The 23631-nt window shown below is 31.3% G+C and overlaps 1 protein-coding gene across 1 annotated transcript; it reads right to left on the minus strand.

Annotated features, from left to right (window-relative positions):
- Positions 1 to 852: 852 nt before the first annotated feature.
- LOC127725793 (uncharacterized) lies at positions 853 to 8781 on the minus strand. Its single transcript, XM_052233079.1, has 3 exons — positions 8107 to 8781; positions 6076 to 6285; positions 853 to 1520 (listed from the first exon to the last, which is right to left on the minus strand). Exons 1-3 carry the CDS (start codon positions 8708 to 8710, stop codon positions 1312 to 1314), a joined length of 1023 nt encoding a protein of 340 aa, XP_052089039.1. The 5' UTR covers positions 8711 to 8781; the 3' UTR covers positions 853 to 1311.
- Positions 8782 to 23631: the final 14850 nt, after the last annotated feature.

The following is a 23631-nucleotide window of genomic DNA, read 5'->3' on the forward strand; positions in this document are numbered from 1 at the left end:
TTTTAACAAAAGATGCCGAATTGATTCCTAAAACAATAATTTTGTAGCGTTTGGTACCCTTTTTATGGAGAGAAGCATTGTATTATATCTTTGAGATTAAATGCTCTCATATTTCTGTTATTGATACAGTATTCGACATTGTTACTAAGGATACCCTTTTGGTGAGTATTTATACATAAAATAAATAAAAGTGAAAATGTCCAGAATAATATATTCATGTTTTAATGTAATGATCCAATGCCTAAAAACTATGAATTATTTACTAGCATTTAAGATATACGACGGTTGCCACATATGGAACAGAATCTGCTTATCCCTGAGTACATGAGATCAACTCTAGTTTTGTTAAAAAGGGGTTCGTGTTGCTCTGTCTTTAGATTTTTGTTCTTTGTATTTTTTATGGTTTGAATATCTGTGATGTTTATACCGGTTACAGTCTTGGCTATACTTTGCCATAAAAAAATTGATTCAATTTTGAATTTTCGCATTCGGTCAAGTTTCAGGACTTGAAAGTTTACGTGAGCGATGGTTTATGAATATGATGATGTCTTAGGGTAAGATAAGAGTCAATTACCAATCCGCCATTGCGTGATGCCAAATCTCTTTATATAACTCAGCATATTTTAGAGGACGGGTGTCACTTGTGGAGCAAGATCTGCTTTCCCTTCCGGGGCACTTTACATCACCCCCGGTTTTTTTTGTGCGGTTCGTGTTTCTCAGTATATAGTTTTCTATGTTGTATTTTGAATACTGTTATTTGTCATATGATCGTTTTTTGTGTTTTTTTTTAATTAGAAAAAACAAAGGATAAGGGGTATCCATCCATGACACAAAATCAGTAGATGCATAGCAAAAAAAAAAACCAGCGCTTTTATTGCTGTTTTACATCTCAAAGTCACAGTGGTGCCTTCAACACGGATAAAAAAAAAAAATCTCACCTCGCTGCAAGTTTAAGACGTATTTGTGTTATACTTTTGCTTGTACTAATGATGTGTAGTTATAAACTTCAGCTTCTCAATGAGATTCTAATCAACTATTTTTCTTTTACTGTTTATTAAATTTATTTTTCTAGGTAGACATGTATGTCATACATATCTACATATCAAGTTTAATCGTTGGATACCAACTTTGGGGAATTAGTTTCCACAAAAAAGGAATTTCCAATCACTATAAAAGAACTACAAGGAATAAAAATGCATCACTACTTTACAATTTCTTCAATACAGGTATATAAATATATTATGACATTGATGTAGACAGTTTGAAATTGTTCATTCGGATGCAGTTTATCTTTACACGTTTATCAAATATTCAAACAAAAGCAAATACTTTGACTTCTGCGAGTGCCATCACAGAGTTTTCTCCAAATATTGATAGTTTGACAAATCGACCATTTACAGGTTTCTTGCATTTTAACATGAGTTGTTCCTTGGTACTAGCAGGTCCTTTATAATGTGTGCACATTGTCATATTATTAGTCGTTTGCCCAACTGTGATATCCATATCATGAATGTAGTCTCCTTTTAAAGAAATAAACAGAAAATAATTGACATAAGTATCTGTAAAAGCACACAAATCTATGTCGGTGTGGATTAGTCAAAATAAAATATAAAATATAAAATAAAATTACACTATTGCCTTACAGAGTAATTTCAACACACTATTTTGTATTAAAATGAAAATAATATTAACGAAATAATGACAACTTAAATTATATTTAAATGGGAATGAAGTCCCATATTCAGGCATATGATTCTATGCAGTTTCATACACAACTAATGTGGTAAATAAGAGAATTTATGTGGTTCTCTTTAATTTTCTATTGATACTATAGTATTGTCAATTGAGTTTGGTGTTCAAACATTTAAGGGTTCTGTTTGGGTGATATCACCTTTTAATTAGATTTTTTGTAATTTTTTATTTATTTGAACAACCAGGTAACAATGTATGTAGTTATTTTACATAAAAGTCCTCTTTCTCCATCCCACTCTGGTTTCATTTTGAAGTTTCTTCGAATTAGCTATCGTGTAAGTCTGGGTTTTCTTTCTTTGTAACAAAATCGATTACTAGTATTTAAACGAAAATGAATTGGTTCGTTGTATCACATATGATTACCAAGTATTTCATGTTAACATATAAATTACATTTAAATTACATTCCCTGTGTTATCCTCTGAATTCACGTAGATGGTATAACTTTGCTTTGTCATAATGCTGCTAAAAGTTGCTTGATATTTTATATAAAAATAGATAATATACATTTTCAAAATTCTTTAAAGCAACCTGTTAGTGGAGTGAGTTGCTTTGTTACTAAAACTGTTACCAATATGTCTTAATTTGTTTATGGCATACTGATCATACTCTTTAATATCTAAATTTTTGAACAAGTAAGATACAATTTTTAAATAGGATGGTAGATGAATATAGGCAACAGTAAATCGATGTTTAAACCTTGTGTATCGATTAAGAATACAAATAAAGGTCACAAACGAAAAATAATGGAATCGCCTAAACCCTAAAAAGAGCGAGACCGAGAGCGTCGACAGGGTAACCTTCTCCCCGCTATGCACACATCATATCATTAATTTTTTAGATACTTGATTTTATATCAGATTTCATGAAGTCAATGATGTCTTCCTCATTGTACGCTGTGTCTGCATATGCCTATCAGGCTTCTTTAAGATATTTCATCATTTCAACATTTTAAAAAAAAGCAGCATCAACGGAAGAAGCAATTTCCCAAAATATTTCACATTTTATCTAGAGAAAACAAACATTTTCCCAGAAAGAACAATGATAGTGAATCTTTGTGCGAAGAAATCCAGAAAACATAAATGTTTCACTCCTTATCCAGAAACAACGCCTTAGGTAGACCACACACATTCGAGAACTAAAAACATTTTTAATAACAAAACAATCAACTCGAGCTATGGATTGTTATTAACAATGCAAAAGAAGAAACTGCTGGTGTTGCAAAGATGTATTCTTTCTTTGTAAAACGCACATGCTATCTTGATCTTTTTGAGATAAATTTTTTTAATTTGGCAATTTAAGATTTCAACAATATCTTTACTGACTTAACTAACGCTAAAACCCAACATTTTAACTACTTGAACTCGCTAGGACTTTACAACCAAAACGGAATTACAAAGAATAGCCAAATCTTTCTTATGCATTTATCAACAGAGAATTTAAGAAATGTATGTTATTAATCATGTCAACACAGAAGCACCCACTACCTAGCCGATGATACAAATGTGGACTACAGTCCACCAACAGCGGTATCTACCAAGTGCTTCAAAATGAAAATAACACGATATAAGTTTGGTGTGTCCGAAACACAACTCAATTCATACAAAATATCAGCTCAATATCTGAATAAAAGTCAAACTAAAGTTGATCCACAAGACTACACGTGTGTTTAATTAAAAGTACGCTAACCTTATATAGAATTTGTAAATCAATCGCGAAACGCATATGTTATCTGTAGTTACTAATTATACTGTATGAATGAATAAAATACAATATTATATCTAAAACAGGATAACAAAATACATAAAATTTCAAAAAACGGAAAGTCCATTAAAACTGACAAAATCAAACGGTATCAATCAACGGAACAAGTGAAAAACAAGTGCCATATTCCTGACTTGGAACAGGCATTCTCCGAAGAAAATGGTGGGTTAAACCTGGTTTTGTAGCTAGCTGAACTTTCCACTCGTATGACAATTGTTTATTCTGTAACAGCGCTATAAAACCAGGTTCAATCCACCATTTTCTACATAAGAAAATGCCTGTACCAAGTCAGGAATATGACAGTTGTTGTCCATTCGTTTGATGTGTTTGAGCTTTTGATTTTGCCATTTGATTAGGAACTTTCCGTTTTGAATTTTCCTCGGAGTTCAATATTTTTGTGATTTAACTTTTTTTTATAGTTCTGTTATTTTGACAAAATTAGATGTGCAACCAACATACATTATAGATTAATGTGACATGAATTGGGATCCAGCAAGCAAAACTGTGTAATAGAATTGAGACTGGAAACGGGGAATGTGTCAAAGAGTCAACAAACCGACCAAAGAGCAGAAAATAGCCCAAGGGCACTAATGGGTCTTCAACATACTCCCACAGACATACAACACAACTGACTAAAGAATTCAAACAAACATACAAATTAATCTTACAAAGACGCGAACAACAAAGGTGTAGTAGATAATAAATTTGAAAATGACGTCAACAAAAAAAAGTTTTTGACGTTGAAAGTACATACCGTATATAGTATACACTTTCTCGATAAAGTAAAAATTCGGTAGATATAAATACAAGAGTAAACAAAATAGAAACAACACAGTAAAAACCCTTTGTATCCGAATCGTACCACAGGACCCACCAGGAATGCCCAAATTTAAAGTAAAAAACCTAATAGCGGGATGAATAAATACCGAGTCATACGACCAAAAGACACATACTAGCACGAAGACATATAACGGTGAATTTTTTGGCTTTTTCCAAAAAAAATAAGTGAAACATTTATCCACAGACGGCAACTCACAGATTTATCTGTCACTATTAAGCTAACAAAAAGTAAAATAGCAAAAATACCGAACTCTTAGGATATTTTAAAACAGAAAATCCTTTATCAAATCTCAAACACATCAAACGAATGGAAAACAACTGTCATATTCTTGACTTGGTAAAGGCATCTCATTATGTAGAAAATGGTGGATTAAACCTAGTTTTATGGCAAGAATAACCTCTCACTTGTATGACAGTCGCATAGAATTCCATTTTATTGACAACAATGTTTGAGCAAAACAAACAGACATAATAGGTAAAATTGTCAAAAAATGAGGTACAGCAGCCAACATTGGGTTATAATCTTAATCACTAAAAAAAACCAAATAACTATTTCAACAAAGAAAAACAAAATAGCATATAGCAAAATAGCAAAAAAGCATATAGATACTCTACAGACAAAGTACATAAGCAAAAACGAAAGACAAGAATACAAAAAATGACCAGAGCACAATAACACAATGGCTGGATGTATAAATTCTGAGCCACGCCAAAAGTATATTACGAAAAATGGACTAAACAGAAAAGAATGAAAATATACAAAGACAAATAAAAAGAAAGCTATTACACGTAATTAAGATGATAAACAACGTCAGTACCTAAAATCTATACTTCAAGACTATCATGTATTATTTGTGAAGTTGATACGGAATATTTATCAACAAGGTCTTGGTATCTTCCGATGAACTTTTTTTAGAAAATGGACGAGACGTTCTCTGACATAACCCTGGTTCATCAATTTTCTGCTCAGACACTGGTGACGTTTTATAAAGTCTGAGTAGCAGCTGCAAGAAATAAGATGTTTCGCTTGTTTTATGACTAAGTTCTATCTGTAGAAATGTCTGAAATGTAGATTGTAGGCGGGGAGAAAAATCAAGGGTTTTAAAGAAAATTCCCTTAGAATGATAAAAGCGAAGTTGGTAATATTTTACCCGATGCTTTACGACGAAAGCTTTAAGGTTAAAGATGTTTCATAAATATTTTGACTTTACAACATTAAATTTGTGTATGTCTTACTATGAATAACTGGATGAGCATATTTTTGTTATCAGTTATGTATTGAATTTGATATATATATAAAACAAATACATTTAATAATGTGCGCCTGGATTTTTTTTTATCTAAAAGAAACCCTATTTTATAACGAAACACTTGTTAATTAAGGTGGACTCGTTTTGACGTCTTTCAGCTACTAGACATGTCTGTGAGTTCACTGACACGTTTGGAGGATTGTTAACGTTTCTGAGTGCTACATATATGAGAAAATATCAAAAATTTTAGACTTTAAAATCAACAGCTTCTTGCATTGCAACGATGAGCGTCAATTTACCACTCAAATAGAAAAAAGTTTAAGTTACTGACAAAGTGAATAATAATTGTATATATAACCTACAACAGGTGGATAAACGTATGTCTTTAAATGGTATAGAAAGAAATTATCATGATACCTTTCAACATTTTTCACAATAATAATTTTTGTACAGTTTTTCTTTAAACTTACCACAACAGTCTATACGAACAAAAACTTCTATTCTTTTCACTGTATACACTGTTTCAATGTCAACAAACCAGAATGGATTTGTTTGTGATGAAGTATGTGAGAATGTTGAAAGATCACCATCAACGGCATTACGTGCAGGATACCTGGAGTTATATTCTGAACTTTGCTCTGTGTGTCTGCCATTTAAAGACACTTCAATAATTTCATGTTCTAAAAACAATAATACATGTACAGTAAGTTAAGAAATATACTAGAATTAGAAAATGATACCATTGGACAACGCTGAAAGCTTTTTGTAGGATTGAAGTATCACGATCAGTCAATATATATTAATAGCAAACATCAATTACATACACGGGAAAGGTGAAATATCTAGATTAACTATTATTTCACAAATCGAGTATTAATTATTGTAGTCTTTGAAAGGAACAAACAGGAGATCTTTGGTAGACTCTATCATTTTGCTTTACTCACCCGTTTGGTTTTGTTGGTGTAAAAAGTGTTATAATCAAACAGGTGACATAATGGTCTTTCAACTGAGGGTAAACATGACATTGTAAAGCTTTTCATTCGTGTTGTGTGATGATAATATAATTCAAGATTTCATTGTGCAATAACAAAATCTGCATAGATCTTTACGTTTTTCCATTGTTGTATATACACCCAACTTTAAAGTGGACGGAAGAATTTCGTGCTTAAAAAATATCTCTCAAAATAGTTTATGACATCAAGTTGAATGTACAATTGTGATACTCCAGAGTTATAAGTTTTGAATGTAAACTGACACTGTGTCTCTACAAAAATTGTTATGTTTATTGAAATGGGACATCATATATATTCTTTGGTATAATTTTAGATAATGTTTGGATACAAAGAGAATGAATAATTGCAATTACCAAAAAGATTAAACAAATTTGATAAATAAAATTCTGGTATTGGTAACGTATTGTTTTTATTTAAAACTTTTGTTTTATAGATTTGTCCGTTTTTTGTATATTTTGCCAAATGCTTTTCATATACTTCTTTTTATTGTTAATTCTTGTATTTTTTATTAACATATAAATAAGGAGATGTGATATGATTTCCAATGAGACAACTATTCACCAGAGTTCAAATGAAGTGAATGTAAGCAGTTATATGCAACAGTACGACCTTCAACAATGAGAAAAATCAGTAGCAATTGACAAGTCAATTTTTGTGATCTAAAAAACTAAGTTAAGGTAGCTGGGGTGTCTTCCTCCATCTTGGATTTGGAAATAGCAGATAACAATCGGTATAGTTCTTTAATGAAATGTGCAAATTTCGAGAGTAGTTTGTTATTCATGTGTAAAACTTTTCATGTTCACATAGAAAATTATGTGTTTTACCATATTTTACGGCTGTATTTTACAAAAAAACAGACTATTTTTGTTTGATTCATTTTTTTTAACTTTCCACATAAGGGGAGATAACTCAGATAAAGTAACTTATATAATGTGTTGTGAATTTACATATTTTATTATGTAGCAAGAAAACGATTCCGGTGACCAAATTTTTTCTTTTTCTTATGTGAAAGCATATTATTAGAGCTATCTTCTCATATTTTATCTTAAAATTCTATGGTGTGATTTTCTTTTTATCACAAAATATTGGGTTTCCCATACATAATCTATACAAAATCTGACAATATTGCACAATCTGCAGCGTGAAAAAAAGCCCGGTGACCCATAATTTTTATTATATTTTTGAAATAAGCATGATACAAATAATTAAAAAAATTTTATGGATTTTGTTTTTTGTCTTTGGAAAAATCGGTGTTGGCGTCCTTTTTTTTGTTATTGTCTCTGTTAAATTCGTTCAAAGCTTTTTACAGGCAGGACAATTTTTAGAGCTTTACAAGTTGTATAGATATTTGCTAAATGTTATAAACCGTATGTTACCCTCAAAATATCTTTGTTTTGTGTGTCTTCGGATTGCTGTCTCATTAACGTAAATTCCACATCTTATTTTAATCGAAAATTAATGTTATTCAAGTTAGTAACATCGGCTTACCTAATAATGTTCGAGTGACGTTATATTTCCATTCATCTGTACTGTTTTGAAAATCGACGAATTCTTTCTTCAAACGTTCGGAAAGTATATTGATTTTTTGTTTGTAATGGCTGGTCATATTAAGAAACATTGCATCGAATTTTCCCTCGACATCACGTACCAAATCTATCAATTTTTGCTCAAAGTGTTCCGCAGAAATAGATAAATTAGAGGAATACTCCTTTAATTCCGTTTGTAGATAGTCATGTCTTGCTTGAAGACTATCAATCATATTAACAATTTGAATATCATACATGTGTTTTGTCCTATTTTTTTCGTCTGAATATTCCTTTAACATCATAGACTTGAGCACCCCTAAGTTTTTAATAATCATTTCCTCAATATTCTCATTGTACGTTGAATTAATACTTATCTCGATGTACTGTTTCAATTCTCTATTAACTTCGGAGACGTCAAGTTCTGCTACAAGTGGAGCCTTCATATTGTCTATTAATGGCATCCGTACAGCACATGATCGCCCTTTGCAAGACTTTGCATCAAACACATGAATTGTAAATGTGAAGCAAACAAGAAAACTTGTAAAACGCTCTGTAAGGATCACCATGTTAGTATATCGGTGTACAACTTTGGAATAAAGCTTACCATGTCGTTTGTTTAACAAAGTAACAGAATGGATGCTGTACAGGCATGAACCATAAGGTTTTTAAATAAGCTTGTTTATTTAGATGTAATTGCATTTGATTAATGCCAGACGCCTATTAAATGAACCTGTATATATGCATTCTCAAGTTTTGTCTAAGTGTGTTTATAATTGAAATATTTATTACTTGTATAGTACTATGCACATACGTCATACGTACCAAAAAATCAACATACTAGTACACTGTATTCCGGAGTTAAAGCAGATACTAGAAAGATAGACAGACTGTCGACTGTCCTTATTGGCACCCGTGTTATTCTCAGTGATAAACAAACACCTGGTGATTAATCGGATTTGATTACAAGTCATTAAGGAGGAAAGGAGGCCATGATGGTTGTTGAAATGATTATGTAACATATCAGGGATCATCGTCGTGATACAGATGTTACACAACGGTCAGAAAACCGACGGCGTCTATAAAGTTTGGAAGTATTTTAATTATCTAATTATCTTCAAGGATCATCTGTCTTGAGGTTTGCTAATCAAAAGAGATTGTGTCTCCACTGTATGATTACGGGAATAAATAGTACATTTCAATAAAAACACAATTAGGTGAGAGCCACTGACAAGTCATCATATTATGCTCAAGTCTCTTAGAGTTCTGACATTTTTTGGTGCATAAAGTAACCCATGATTGGTTATATCTCACAGAATTAGAGCACAACAACCATAATTCGACAAGGCAAATACCCGAAGCAACTAAATATATACAATTGTTATGATTTTCTTCCGTAGAATGCAAAGTGAACTTTCGTGCGATTTTATTTTATTTTGTTTTATTTACATTAATCCCGGTGATAGGGTGTCTGCAAAGATTATAGTAAGTTTTATAGCCCTTTTGGTATCATCTTAAATTTTGAACGATGTAAACATGTAAGCATGTGAAGGTATTTTATACAGGCGATGTAACAGTGTATTTATTCGTTGATAATAGAGATGTTGCAGAACTGAAGTATTTGGATACATATACGTATCGAAGTATTCATATACGTGCGATACAGATAAAACGAGTAAGTTTTTTCTGATCCGATGAATCAATTAATATATTGACTAAATGACAAAGTGGAATATTGTCATGTGTACTAGGTTTCTATTGAATGCTTTATTCATAAACAAAACATTGAGATACTGAAAAAGGATATTTAAAGATATATATCAGATCAAATTGTAACTTCAAGATTCGAGTGCACCTTACTTCTTTCGAGTGCTCTCTAACTACTAAAAAATGACTCAAAACTTGTGTAAATAAAATATCTTCCGTTTTACTTATGTATTAATATATTAAGCAGGATTTGGAGAACAATGTCATTTAAGGAGCAACCATTTAACTTAAAAATGGGGGTATGGTTTTTTGTCTGAGTTACAAAATTTTTCGCAATTAGTTTTATTCAGTTTTTCAGTAATCAAATGATTTTTTTTCAATATTAAACATCTTGATGCATCAAATTGGGGTCAGAATATTTTTTGTTCATAAAAAAAAAAATAACCCTCCTCCCCCTTGAAGTTAAATGGTCGTTCCCATATGTATTTTTACCCCAAAAAAACCCTGTCGAAGTAAATTAAATTATTATACTAGTAGTTGGCTATTTATAATTCATGCAGGCATGCAAGTTTGAGCATTTTACATTTTGCAGTGCTCTGCGATTCTACGATACATCTTTATGTTCGTTAAACAATGTGTGTCACTGAGTATGTTTATTTGCTTATTTCTTATCCCTAAATGGTAATTTGACTTCGACGGATTTCATAAAAAAATTAAAATAGCTTTAACTAAATACACATTTCACAAAACTACTGATTTTGGTAGGTTATATCGTTTTTGAATCATGCAGATTCATGCATAAATTTACATGAGTTTCCACATAAACGTAAGAGATTGCTATGTAAAAAGCATTGACCGGTAACAGTATTTTGAAAAAAAATCCATAAAATTTCTAACAATCTTATCATGTTAAGAAAGTCAGGTACACCTTTTTCTATTCAAGCTTGTTTGGGTCGCCTGTTTTGTCCATTAAATGTTTAATACAGTAACAAAGAGTATATCATCACGCTTCAAATTTCATTATTGATATATTTTAATGCTATAAAGTTCAAAGTTCTTTATTTTCCAATTAAGGGCCCCTGACGGGACATAATGACAACAATACACAATACATTCTCATTCATAACACATAAACATATAAATGAAGATAAAATTAAAATTCACATGAAGTAGATGAGATTATCATAGAATATATCATATCAAATATCACAACATAAAACAATTGTTATTGTTATTATTTATAAGTTAGTTTAGATCTTTCAAAATTTCATATCTTAGATTTAACTGCCATGCCAGAGTGCAAATACAAATAATTTAATAATTTCATCATATAGTTTGCTAACAGAGGTCCACCTTGTCTCTTATCCAGAAAAGCAAGTTGAAGGAATAAATAATACAAGTCACTATAATGGAAAATAGACCAAGGGCAAATGCACTTGGACATGTTAGCAAGTGTGATTTTAGATACCGTCTTAACCTCCTCGTGACTAGTGCACAAAAGTAATTTTTTTTTATCACTTTAATGCAAAAATCACCAAGGGATGATACCAAAAGGTTAAGGCATCTATTTGTCTAAATATAATGATTACTTTTAACAACACACTTTTTGTCTCGCCTTGACGGATTCAAAAAGCGAGACATAGGTATGCTGTTTCCGGCGTCGGCGACGGCGTCAACAATGTATTAGTTTGTGATTAGGTCTAATTCATGGTGAACCACTAGTGGTAGGTCAATGATATTTGATATGCAGTTGAATTAGCATTGGCACATCTCATTACCATGGAGATTATTTGGCCCTGCCCCCTCAGTCAAGGTCTATTACATGTATTAGTTTGTGATTAGGTCAATTTATGGGGAACCACTAGTGGTAGGTCAATGATATTTGGTATGCAGTTGTATAAGCATTAGCATATCTCATTTCCATGGAGATTATTTGGCTCCGCCCCCTTAGTCATGGTCTATAGACTTTGAAAATTTTGCTAAGTTAACATGTATTAGTTTGTGATTAGGTAAGTTCAAGGGGAACCATTAGTGGTAGGCCAATGTTAATTGGTGTTCAGTTGTATAAGCATTAGCACATCTCATTTCCATGGAGAATATTTGGCCCCGCCCCCTCAGTCATGGTCTATTGACTTTGAAACTTTTGCTTAGTTTACATGTATTAGTTTGTGATTAGATCAGTTGAAGATGAACTACTTATGTTAAGTCAATGATATTTGGTATGCAAATTTATTGGCATTTGCAAGTATTTTTTCCATGGAGATTATATAGCCCCACCCCTGATCATGGTTCATTGACTTTGAAACTTTTACATAGTTTGCAAGTTAATGTTTGTGTTTAGGTTTGTTTAAAGGGAACGACTTATAATAAGTCAATGGTATTTGGTATGCAGTTGTATTAGCATTGGCACATCTCATTCCATGGAGATTGTTTATCCATGTACCTTCAGTCATGGTTCATCGACTTTGAATATTTGCATAACTAAAATGTTAAAGTATTGCTATTTTAATTTCAACATTTGCATTATCAAAATTACAAAAAGGCGAGACATATCTCTGTGATAACAGTTTGTTATAAAGCATTCAAGGAAGTGGTTTCTGCATTCAGCAGTGGCAGCAATCCACAAAATTTATTGAATATTTTTAGATATAATGTTAAAAACTTTTAACTGACCGAAATAAAATCTTCATTGAGATCAAAACATTAACATATAGCTGTAAACCGTATATATTTATATATTCATATGCATATATATACATATTCAACACTCTCACATAACAGTAGCAGGTGCAAGTGAAGTCCCAATGCTCCCTAATTAGGATGTTCATGTTTGGCTATCAGGCAACAAATTTTACATAAAATTTCATTTTCTTCATTACTCATCACCCAAATAAATTTTTCAGGATTTTGTAATCGGGTAAAATTAGGACATTGCATACTAATAGCATTAATCAGATCACAACGCTCAACTTTATACTTTGTACAAGTCAGTAAAAAATGGTTCTCATCTTCTACCTCGCCAGATGAGCAATGAGTACACAATCTATTTTGCCTGATAATACCTTGATATCTTCCTAACTCTATTTGAAGTATATGAGCTGATATTCTGAATCTGGTGAAAATTCTCCTCTGCCCAAAATCTTTTATAATATTTAAATAATTTTCAAATCCAAAGTTTTGTTTAAACTTGAAGTATGTACACAGTTTGCCATCTGATAATGATGTTTTTTGCTTTTGCCAAAGATTAATATAATGAGTTTTCATATATTTTTTACATGTCTTCTTAAAACTATTTGTTTTCATTGACTTTAAGTCAGTTTGATTGTCAAAAATTAGTTTTTTCTGTATATTCAAAGAGCCATACCAAGAAGGATGTTTATTTTCGTACAACTCTATGGAAGTTAAATAGGCATCTTTTAAAATAGGAAATTGATTATCTAAATTTTCTAAGCGGTGCCAATATTTAAGCATTGCAGTGACAACATTAAACTGTGTGGGTAATCTGCCAAGCTCTGACAAGGAGGCAAAATTTGAACTCTTTTTCCCACAACCCAAAACAAATTTACATAATTTAACATGCAAATCTTCGCATTTAATCTTTTATAAATTTCATCAAACGACAAATCAGGGTTTTTTTCAATCTTGTCGTAAAGGGATTAAAGTAACCCCAAACGTATAATAATATTGGCATAATTGTGTGATCGAATACATGTAATGAGATTTTGGGTGAAGGACAATGAGAAATAAATTCCTTGCACAGTTTAAAATAAGCTTTTAGGCCCTTCTGATAAAGTTCATTTTGAGCGTAGGAGAAAGATCCAGATGAACAGAAAGTAATGCCAAGATATTTACATTCTGTTACACATTCAGCAATTTTTCCATTGTATTTGAAATTATATTTGAGATGCCTGCCTGCCTAATTGAATATAAGTACTTTTGTTTTAGATAAATTTACAGTAAGACACCACTGTTTGCAAAACTTATCTAAAATATCTTGTTTTTGTTGAAGACCATGCGATGAGGAAGAGAGCAGAAAAATATCATCTGCATACATCAAACAATGTATAGGCCGAGAGTTTAGTATAAGCGGATCCGATGTTTGTTTCAGTAATAATGGAAGGGCATTAATAAAAATTTTGAACAAGTTAGGACTTAGATTGTCGCCTTGCTTGACTCCCAATTTACTTTCAAACAGTTCAGTGCGAGCAGTGTTACTTGTTTTTATACAAGATTTACTTACAGAATACATATTCTTAATAACATTATAAAATTTAGTACCAACCCCTATTTCTAAGAGTTTAAGTCGTAATCCTGTATGAATTACAGTGTCAAAAGCCTTTCTTAGATCAACAAAGCAGGCAAACACTCTACCATCCTTATGTGAACTATATTTATCAATAATACATTTTAAGATAAACATATGGTCAGATGTTCTAGCCTTTTTTGTGAAACCAATCTGAGAGTCATCTATTAGATTATGCTTTATTAAAAAATTATCCAATCTAGAGTTTAATATGCAATTGAATAATTTACCAACACAGCTGGTGATTGTCAGGCCTCTATAGTTACTTGGCTCATCTTTATCACCACCTTTATGCAGAGGTTTTATATATCCTTCCGCCCATGATTTAGGATATAAACCATATAATAAACTGGTATTGAACAATTTAATTAAACATTTTGTTAAGAAACTTTGACCACTTTTCAACATGTTGTTGCTAATATGATCCAACCCAGGAGCTTTATCCCTTTTTAATCTACCAATAGCAGATTATATTTCTGAGTCCTTTATTGGAAAGTCTAGTTCATTGAAACATTTATTTTTTTCAGCATCTTCTAGCTTTTTATCAAGTTCTTTTAAACGATCTGTAAATTCTAAACTGAAAGAGTTGAGGTCCTGAAAATGCTTTATCCATTGAGTCGGAGTTATGTTATTCTGTAGATTACATGTACTTTTATTCTGAAGATCGTTTATAAGCTTCCAATACAATTTTGGGTTATTGTCATGTAATCCTTCTAACTCTAAAAGTATAGATTTTTAAAATTCTTTCTTTTTAATTTTTCTTGCTCTTGTATATTCACGGTTTAATTTATAAAAATGATTTCTTACATATGGATCTGTTGGAAATTTGGAATATACCTTACTATATATATATAATTAAAAAGATTAATTATCATTTTGTTTAGATCATTATCAAACCAGTTATTTTGTGGCTGTTGTTTTTTGTTATTTTTTTAGGGTCTAGGTTTTCGAAGAGATTTATCTGCAGCATTAATGAAGATGTTAGATAATTTAATTGCAGCAGCATTTAAAGAGTCTGGTGAATTTTGAATAGTACTTTTTTCAAAGTCAAAAATAATATTTTGAATATCAATAGAAGACAACGCAGCTTGAAATTTGTATGAAGAATCATCTGACCATACATAGTTGCATGATAAAGGCAAAATATTATCATTTACCTCTTCATGAGTTGTTGTAAAATGAGCTGACATTTTTCATTCAATTTTTGAATGACAATCTGACAATGTAGGTATAAAATCATTAACTTTAAAATATAACACCTGGCTGAGAGCACTCTCAGACATGATTGCATAGTCAACGACACTTGCACCTACTGGTTTGTAACATGTATATTTACCAAATAAATCACCAATAATTCTACCATTTAAAAATCTTAATTGATGACTAATACACAAATCAATTAGATCTTTTCCTCTTGTGTTAACTTCAGTCTCATATAACTTTTTCTAAGTAAAATCTGTCTATCCGATTGATATGTGTCAAAAATGGGAACATAATTGCTGTCATCATCAACTATGAAATCACATTCAGATCCAACTCGGGCATTAAAATCCCCACAAAGAAAGTTATTACCATCATTTTTAAAGTTGAGTATATCCCTTTCTAAACAATCAAATATATCAGTCTGCAAATTTTGGGTATATGATGATACAGTGGGTGGGAAATAAACAAGACAAATAAATAAATTTTGCTCAAAACCAAAATATGCCTTCTCCAATTTTACCCATTGATAATCAGGATTTGAGTTTGGTAAAATTTTAACATATTTTTTTATGTTTTTTTTTATATAAAATTGCAAGACCACCAAAATATCTCTGATTACCTTCAGTTATTTTTCTACATACTGTATGAAATCTGAAAGGCCCAATATGCCCTATATTTACCTCTGGACCAATATGTGTCTCTGCTAGAAAGACTATGTCAAATTTTTCTATTTCTTTTAAAAAATAGGGATCTTGTATTTGTCTAAATTTTTGGATATTAAACCTCCAACATTCCAAAAACACATATTCAGTGATCTATGTCTTGTGATTTTCATAATTGTACCTGATTAAAAGTCTTGAACTTACAAATTAATAGATATACAATATCACAATAAACAAATGACTTTTTTCAAGACTAGAAATAAAAAATTCAATATGTTAGCTAAACAAATTATGCTTCAGTGAATACCTTCACTGGTCAATGATTTATATTAGTGAAGTTAGTTCTTCACACTTCAAAAATTATATATCAAAAATCAAAAATGTAGTGAGAGTTTCAAATTGAGCTATGTAAGTTTACAATAATCAACGTTTACTATTGTTACTCAAAATTAAGTGTAATGTATAAGTTATTATCGCCCACGACCTTGTCCTCGGCCTCGTCTGTTGTGTGACTACTCCTGTCTGATCTCTCTCTATACGGAAACGGAATGTTAAGGGTGGCATGAATCATTCTTTTCAGGTTTGCAGCCAATTGAGAGGTACCTTTTTCATTCAGATGAAATCCATCATCGGCAAGGAACTCGGATATGGGCATACCTTCATGGCACATATAACTATGATCAACAAGATAGACCTCTAATGATTTAGCAAATGCTTGTCTAAGCATTGCATTGACGATTTGCCCATTAGTGTGATGTACTACATCATCAATTCGTGGTGTTGCAAGCGAAATGATGCAGAGCACCTTTTCCCATTTCTTCTGGATATCTGCAATGAGCAGTTGAATTTCCTTTAAACAGGTGGCTGGGTCTTTTGTTTTCAGATCATTTGTTAAGATATGCAGTATGACTAATGTAAGTTCCCCAGTATATGTATATATATACATTTAAATTTCATATAACTAGAAAACAAAATATATGGGTCAACTATCTTTGTAATGCGTCATCATAACAGGGCAGGCGTGTTTGAATATAAAAATAACATAGTGCTTGCATTTAATTTAATATGACCAATTATTAGAATAAGATTATTGCATACTAACTATCTTATTGAATGTGATCTTTAAAATAGAAGTCGGATTCCCTTTTTATGCCAAGAAACTTGGCGAGCTTTTACTTCTGGATTTTTAAATAGCATAAGTTAAAAAAAATCCTTGTTTATAGATATTTTCAGTAACTTATAGCCTTCAACTTCTGAAATTTTCTTGTTTACCCTTGCAAGAAATATTTTCATACAATTTTTGAGCCGAATAATAGTGTTTTATTGAACTTTCAAAAATTCGTCGTGACAAGCAATTATACAATCATATTATATTTATAAAGACACACACATATGTTATATGCAGAAACCTTCATCTGTCGAATATAACTTTCACTAATATACGTAATGAAGCAATGTGAATAGTAATCTCTACATGATCTACCGTTTTCTTGATGGAGAAAACTAAGACAAATACGACTTCCTATACTGTATTTTTTTTTTTTTTTTATTTACCGAAGAATTTTGTTCAAGTTCATAACACATATATTCTTTACATACAGGAATATAAAAGTACAAAAATTGCGGACTCTACAATGATTTAAATAAAAGAATCGAAGGGGGGGATAATTTTTGTTTTTATATTTTTAGAACAATGATGAAATACTTGTGCAAATATTTTAATGTAATAGCCTTTCAGATGACAGATTGTGTGTATATGTTTCAAAACAAAACTGATTTACGTCAATTTTATCGTAAATTTTTTTTCGCTCTATAATTCACAAGTGCAACAATGTCTTTATACAAGTTTACCCATACCTTTAAAATACATATCTATTGTATTTATTGATAATTTTTGTTCGACCTGAACATGAAATATTTGGCAAGACATTAAACAAACAGTTATTAATCATGCACACAGTGGGATTTACTGAATTTTAAAGGTTCGTTAATAAATGTACATATATACTTGCTGCTAACTTCACTGTTTGCGCTTTTTTTTTAAAGGATGTGCTGAAAAGGAGCAACTATTTTTTGCTCTTCTTCTTATCATTGAGAGTGTTGAATGTAACATACCTGAAACACCACCCCTATGTTCTGTTGTCTGTGTTCTTATATTAATTAAAATATAACCCTCCCTTTAAAACGGTTTATGATGATTTTAACAGCCCCTAGTTACACTCACTTCAGAGATTGGTTTATACGTCAAATACGTCTTGGGAATATTCCATTTTACTCATCGTTCGATGTACAACATTTGATTGGTTGAGTTAAACAGCAAAACTTCGTAGATACATCGGATATGTTGGGGGAACATTCCATTTTACTCTACTTGAGATGTACAACATAATTGTATGATTGGTTGAGTTAAACATCAAACTTTGTAGATACATCGGATACGTTGGAGGAATATTCCATTTGTTATGCTTTTATTTCATTGGCTGTTCAATACGACAGAAACTTCACAGGACGGTTCCATTTTACTTGTCGTGCTAATCAAGCGGACCTTGCTCAAACTTCAGTGTACTCGTCATCTGATTAGTTCAGCTATACGTATATTGGTTTAGAGAAAATTTTCTGGAATATTCTGTTTTAATTTTCTATGGAGTGTCTTGGTTTATGTTTCACTTGATATTTTTTTTTATGTAATAAAATCGAAATTAAACGTCACAAAAAGTGAGAGAAAAACAAGTATCTATATGTTGGATTAACATTGTACTCAAACACGCCTCAATCTTCAAGTTCGGAAAGTTGAACACACCTTTTATAATACCTTATGGATACGTCGGAGGAACATTCCATTGTTGATGCTGTTATTTCATTGGCTGTTAGATACGTATAGAAGCTTCTTAGGAAAGTCCATTGTGTATTTGTCGTGCTCATCAAGTGGACCTAGATCGACGTTAACTACTTGTACTCATCTTTTTGATTAATCTATACATATAGTGGCTTTCAGAAACTTTTTCTTTTTTTTTATTTCAAGTATCTAGGAAGTGATATACTTCTTTTTTGCTCAGGATTTCACATGATAAATATGTTATTTTTTTCTATGGACATTAATCATCGACTTAAAATCTCAATTCACGAACTGTCGATTTCAGTGGTCAAATTTATCCTTTTAGGTTTGACTCTCACATACACGATATCTATGTAAAAATATGATTTACCATCAGTGAATATAACAACCTGCGTGTATTTAACATAAAAATTCGCCCTCCCCTTTAAATGTAAGGGAGCTACTGTAACAGTAAATTTGGTCCGGTAGTAAAATTTGTCCGCCAGACTTTTATACTAGTAATATGTGTCCACCCGGACATATTTTACCAGGACAAATTTATCACTTACACTACCATTTGATTTTTATGGGGGCTAGGATGAAAAACTTTGTCCTGTATTCTTTTTCAAGTTGTAATCTCTGTTCTGCCTTTTTATTTTTCACTCTATTAGTTCCAGACTTTTTATTAATAGTTTATCCTGACTTTTTTTACATAAATTGTCATCCTGCCTTTTTTTTTGCTAAGTTGGTCATCCTGCCTTTTTTTTTACTCAATACTCCTGTTCTGTCTTTTTTTTTCAAATTGCATCCTAGCCCTGCCCCCTCCCCAAAAAAATCAAATGGAAGCTACGAAACCCAAAAGACAAATTCTTTTAAATTACAAAATCTAACATTGTCACATTGTTAAAATTCTTTGACGCTAAACCATTGGATACTTGTACGAAATTCTTTAATTCCTTAATATAAACAAGTTCTTAAATATCTAAATATATATAATAAGCTGTCATGATACAATGTAGTATATTTATTTCATAAATAAGTATCACACAAAACTGGAGCTATACTAGACAAGGAACCATTCCGTTTAACTTTGACTTATGAATGTCGCTTTGGTTTCTTCCGCCTCTTGTATAAAGGGATTGTTGTGTTCTAATTTCATAATCATTTATTTTTATGGTCCACTTGAGTTCTATCAATCTTCAAAATAAGCAATAAAAAATCCCGATTTTCATATATGGAACATGTAGCTAAATTTTATATTCCATTTTTTCTGATTGTCATACGAACTGTGATTTCTTTTCATAAGATTTTGTCTATTTATTTAATTTAGGTCTCTGTCGTGAATTCATACTTAACAGTCTTACCACAACAGCCATTCGTTTATTCTTAGCTATACAATTCGCTAAAATACGAATGGAATACCCTTGACCAAGATAATCTCTATTCATATTTAAATTATGCCGTTTAGAATTAAGAATAGAACATCGAACCAGTTTCCGGTCAACTCGTTTTCTCAATTACTGTTTATTTACCTTGTCATACATAAGACCTAATACCGGACGATTCAAACACTCAGGCAAACATTCTGCGTTTAATTGTTACACAACATAGATATATATAAACTGCAAAAATTAAATAAGCAATGTAGTTACAAATCTGACTTACGATAATTCATTATAGAAGATATAGAATTAAAACGGCCTATTCAGGAAATTTTCAATGATCGCTTTAATCGTGAAAAAGGTCGACGATATACTTTAAAACACTTTAACAGTTACTACACTTATCGAGTGGCACGTCTTATTTTTACATAACTTCAATCCTTCATGTAAGGACAATGGAATGAAAAATCGTGTATATTACGAATACATGTAATACTTATTTTATCATATTCACAAATACTTCATATACGTTCCGTCATATACGGATACGTCCCCGATACACGAGTTCTGCAACAGCTCTAATAAAAACATATGCCAGTACACGGGTACACATTTTGAGATAGTTTTGTTAACACTATCCCAATACGTCTACACAAAAAATAGCAGGTACATATAAGTAGGCATAATTATCCTCGGCACAACACCTTATTGACTGAAATCGACAAGTGAAATATAACAAGGGTAATCTATGACACTGATATTCCAAAACGATGAAACAAATCTTTCGAAGAGATAATTACAATTAATGAATGCTATTTTCCTTGGTTATAAGAGGCAATCCTTTGTTAAGGATTTCAGAAAACGCAGAACCTCATCGTTTTAACACAAAAGAGGTATATTCCATATACAGGTGCTGCGGGAATGTTGGTTTTGGTGATTTATTCACTTCCTTTGCTCCTTTTCGATTCTCCCGGTTTTGTTTGTTACCTTGATAAAATAAAATAAGCACGACGTACATGTTAACTTCACTTGCAATTATTTCAAACACCACATGATGATGATCAGTACCTGATATCATTTGTTATTCATATCTTATATAAACCATTTCATTATGATGTACAAACAATAAAGATATTTGAAAATCAATTTTCAATGTTGGAAATTAGTACTTGTTGTGCATTCTGATTAAATGGTTTAAAAAGATATGAATTCTAAAGGATATCGGGTACCTAATTTGATTACTGATCGTGTGGTGTTTAAATGATTTGCACATTAAGTATACATGCATGTCGTGTTTATTCTATATAATACTTGGTCTAAATATTTTTAACACTTTTTAAAAACCAGCAATGTACGACATATTGAAAAGGTTCTTCTTGACTCAACAAATGAATAACCCTGTATACTTTTGTGTGTTTTTGAGTGTTTGAACCATTGTTATTATTTCTACAATCATTAAAACGACTTGGTCTGTACAAATCGAAATTGATATGAAGCTAGTTCCTCTCGTTGTATAATGGATACAAGTGCATGTTATCAGCCTATTTAGTTTTTTCTACTGCTCAAAAGATGTATATATATATATATATATATATAGTTGATATTAAATTTATTTACAGTAGGTATAATAATAGAGCTATCAATGATGTCAGGCTTATAGTTTAATACGTTTAATACGTTTTTGAATACGTCTTATGCACATTTCGTATGAATAAAACTTACAACACTTGAAACAATTTATTTCGAAAGCCAACAATTTATTAAGTTGAAGAGCATTGAGATCAAAAATTCCAAAAACATTGTGCCTAACCTGGCTAAATGCATATAATGAGGTGCGGTATTAACTTAAACTGTCTTTCAGATACCATAAGACGTGGATGTAAGCAACCATAGCCTTCAACAATGAGAAATACCCATACCGTAAAGTAACCAAGCATGACATGTGAAACAATTTAAACGAAAAAGCCAATAGGATGTTCTATGCAAGAAATAAACCTGAAAAACCAATATTGCAAACAACATCAAAAGACAACAACTGAATAACAGGGTCCTGAATTTGGACAGGCATATACAAATTGTGGCGGGGTTTAACATGTGTGTGAGCGCTCAATCCTCTCCCTTACCTGGGACAGCTACGTCACAGCACAACATAAAAAACATTGTAAAAAATCAGTTGGAAAGGGCTTTACTCCTCATATTGGCAAGACGCACAAAACACAACTAACAACATGACGAAGAACACAAAGTACCAATCGAAGAGTACTTGCAGTTGATGAAAGCTATTTCAAATCCAATTACAACTAATATATGTATGTATCATGTTATTCAGACCAAAATATCAAACACTGCACACCCAACGAATTTAGTGAAAGGACGTTCATATACACTCTTCGAAATGCAGGAATATGTTCAATGCCAAAATATAATTATCGACATGATATGGAACACATTATACGTTCATAACTGTGTAGCAATACATTTCTAGTTATTGTTTAATGTATGCATTATGGACTGTTTTCTGTACGACAGTCTGTATTTTAATATCCATACCAGATATTGGTTCAGAAATTATTGTAATGTTTTTTCCAACTTTTGTCGCACGAACTTTGTGATTCAATTTTACGAAAAAATGAGGCAAAAGACACCCAATTTTTATTTGATCATTTGGTAGATTAAAGTCAATAGTTTCAGGAAAAGTATCACTCAAACGGATTGAATATCTAGTTTGAACCAAATTTTGGGGGAATATGTGACATTGCCATGCCCCTTTTAACAATATTTTAGGGTAAATAAATGCAGAATGTTGCCATGGATACACAAAAAAAGGAATTACATTTCACCATTTTAACTTTTGAAAATCCAAAACTACAAAATTGCAAACGTTGATGAGATGAAAAAATAAAAAAACACCTAAATCCAGACAAAGAATCAGCAAGATATATATTTAAAAAACATTGGTTCGGTATTAAGATCTATGCTTAATCTTTTTTTTTAGCACCAAACTTATTACTTTTATTTTCATCTTATTGTATGAACTTTTGATATGCATTACTGAAAAAATAATCAACCTTATTTTGTTTCTTTGCAGGTATAGTTTAGTTCAAAACATTTGTATTGTTTATACTAATGTTTTGCTCTTTATTTGATAGTTAAGAACACGTTATTTTCCCTAGTAAACTAAAAAATAAACATGCAACACAGGTTACAAAAAAGAAAAGCATGACATTGTGCTTAATCAATATGACAATAGCAAATTGGTCTAGTCAAGCCGTCAATATGAATTTAACAGAGATAACCGAAGATCTGAATTCAACACTAAATTTCCTAAATAGAAAAATGATAACGAAACAAAGGCATTTACTAACATCATTTCAGACTCAAGAAAAGGCATATGTAGTAATTTAACAATACATCAGTA

The sequence above is a fragment of the Mytilus californianus genome, unplaced genomic scaffold (genome assembly GCF_021869535.1).
Source record: "Mytilus californianus isolate M0D057914Y unplaced genomic scaffold, xbMytCali1.0.p SCAF_15, whole genome shotgun sequence".
Lineage (NCBI taxonomy): Eukaryota > Metazoa > Mollusca > Bivalvia > Mytilida > Mytilidae > Mytilus > Mytilus californianus.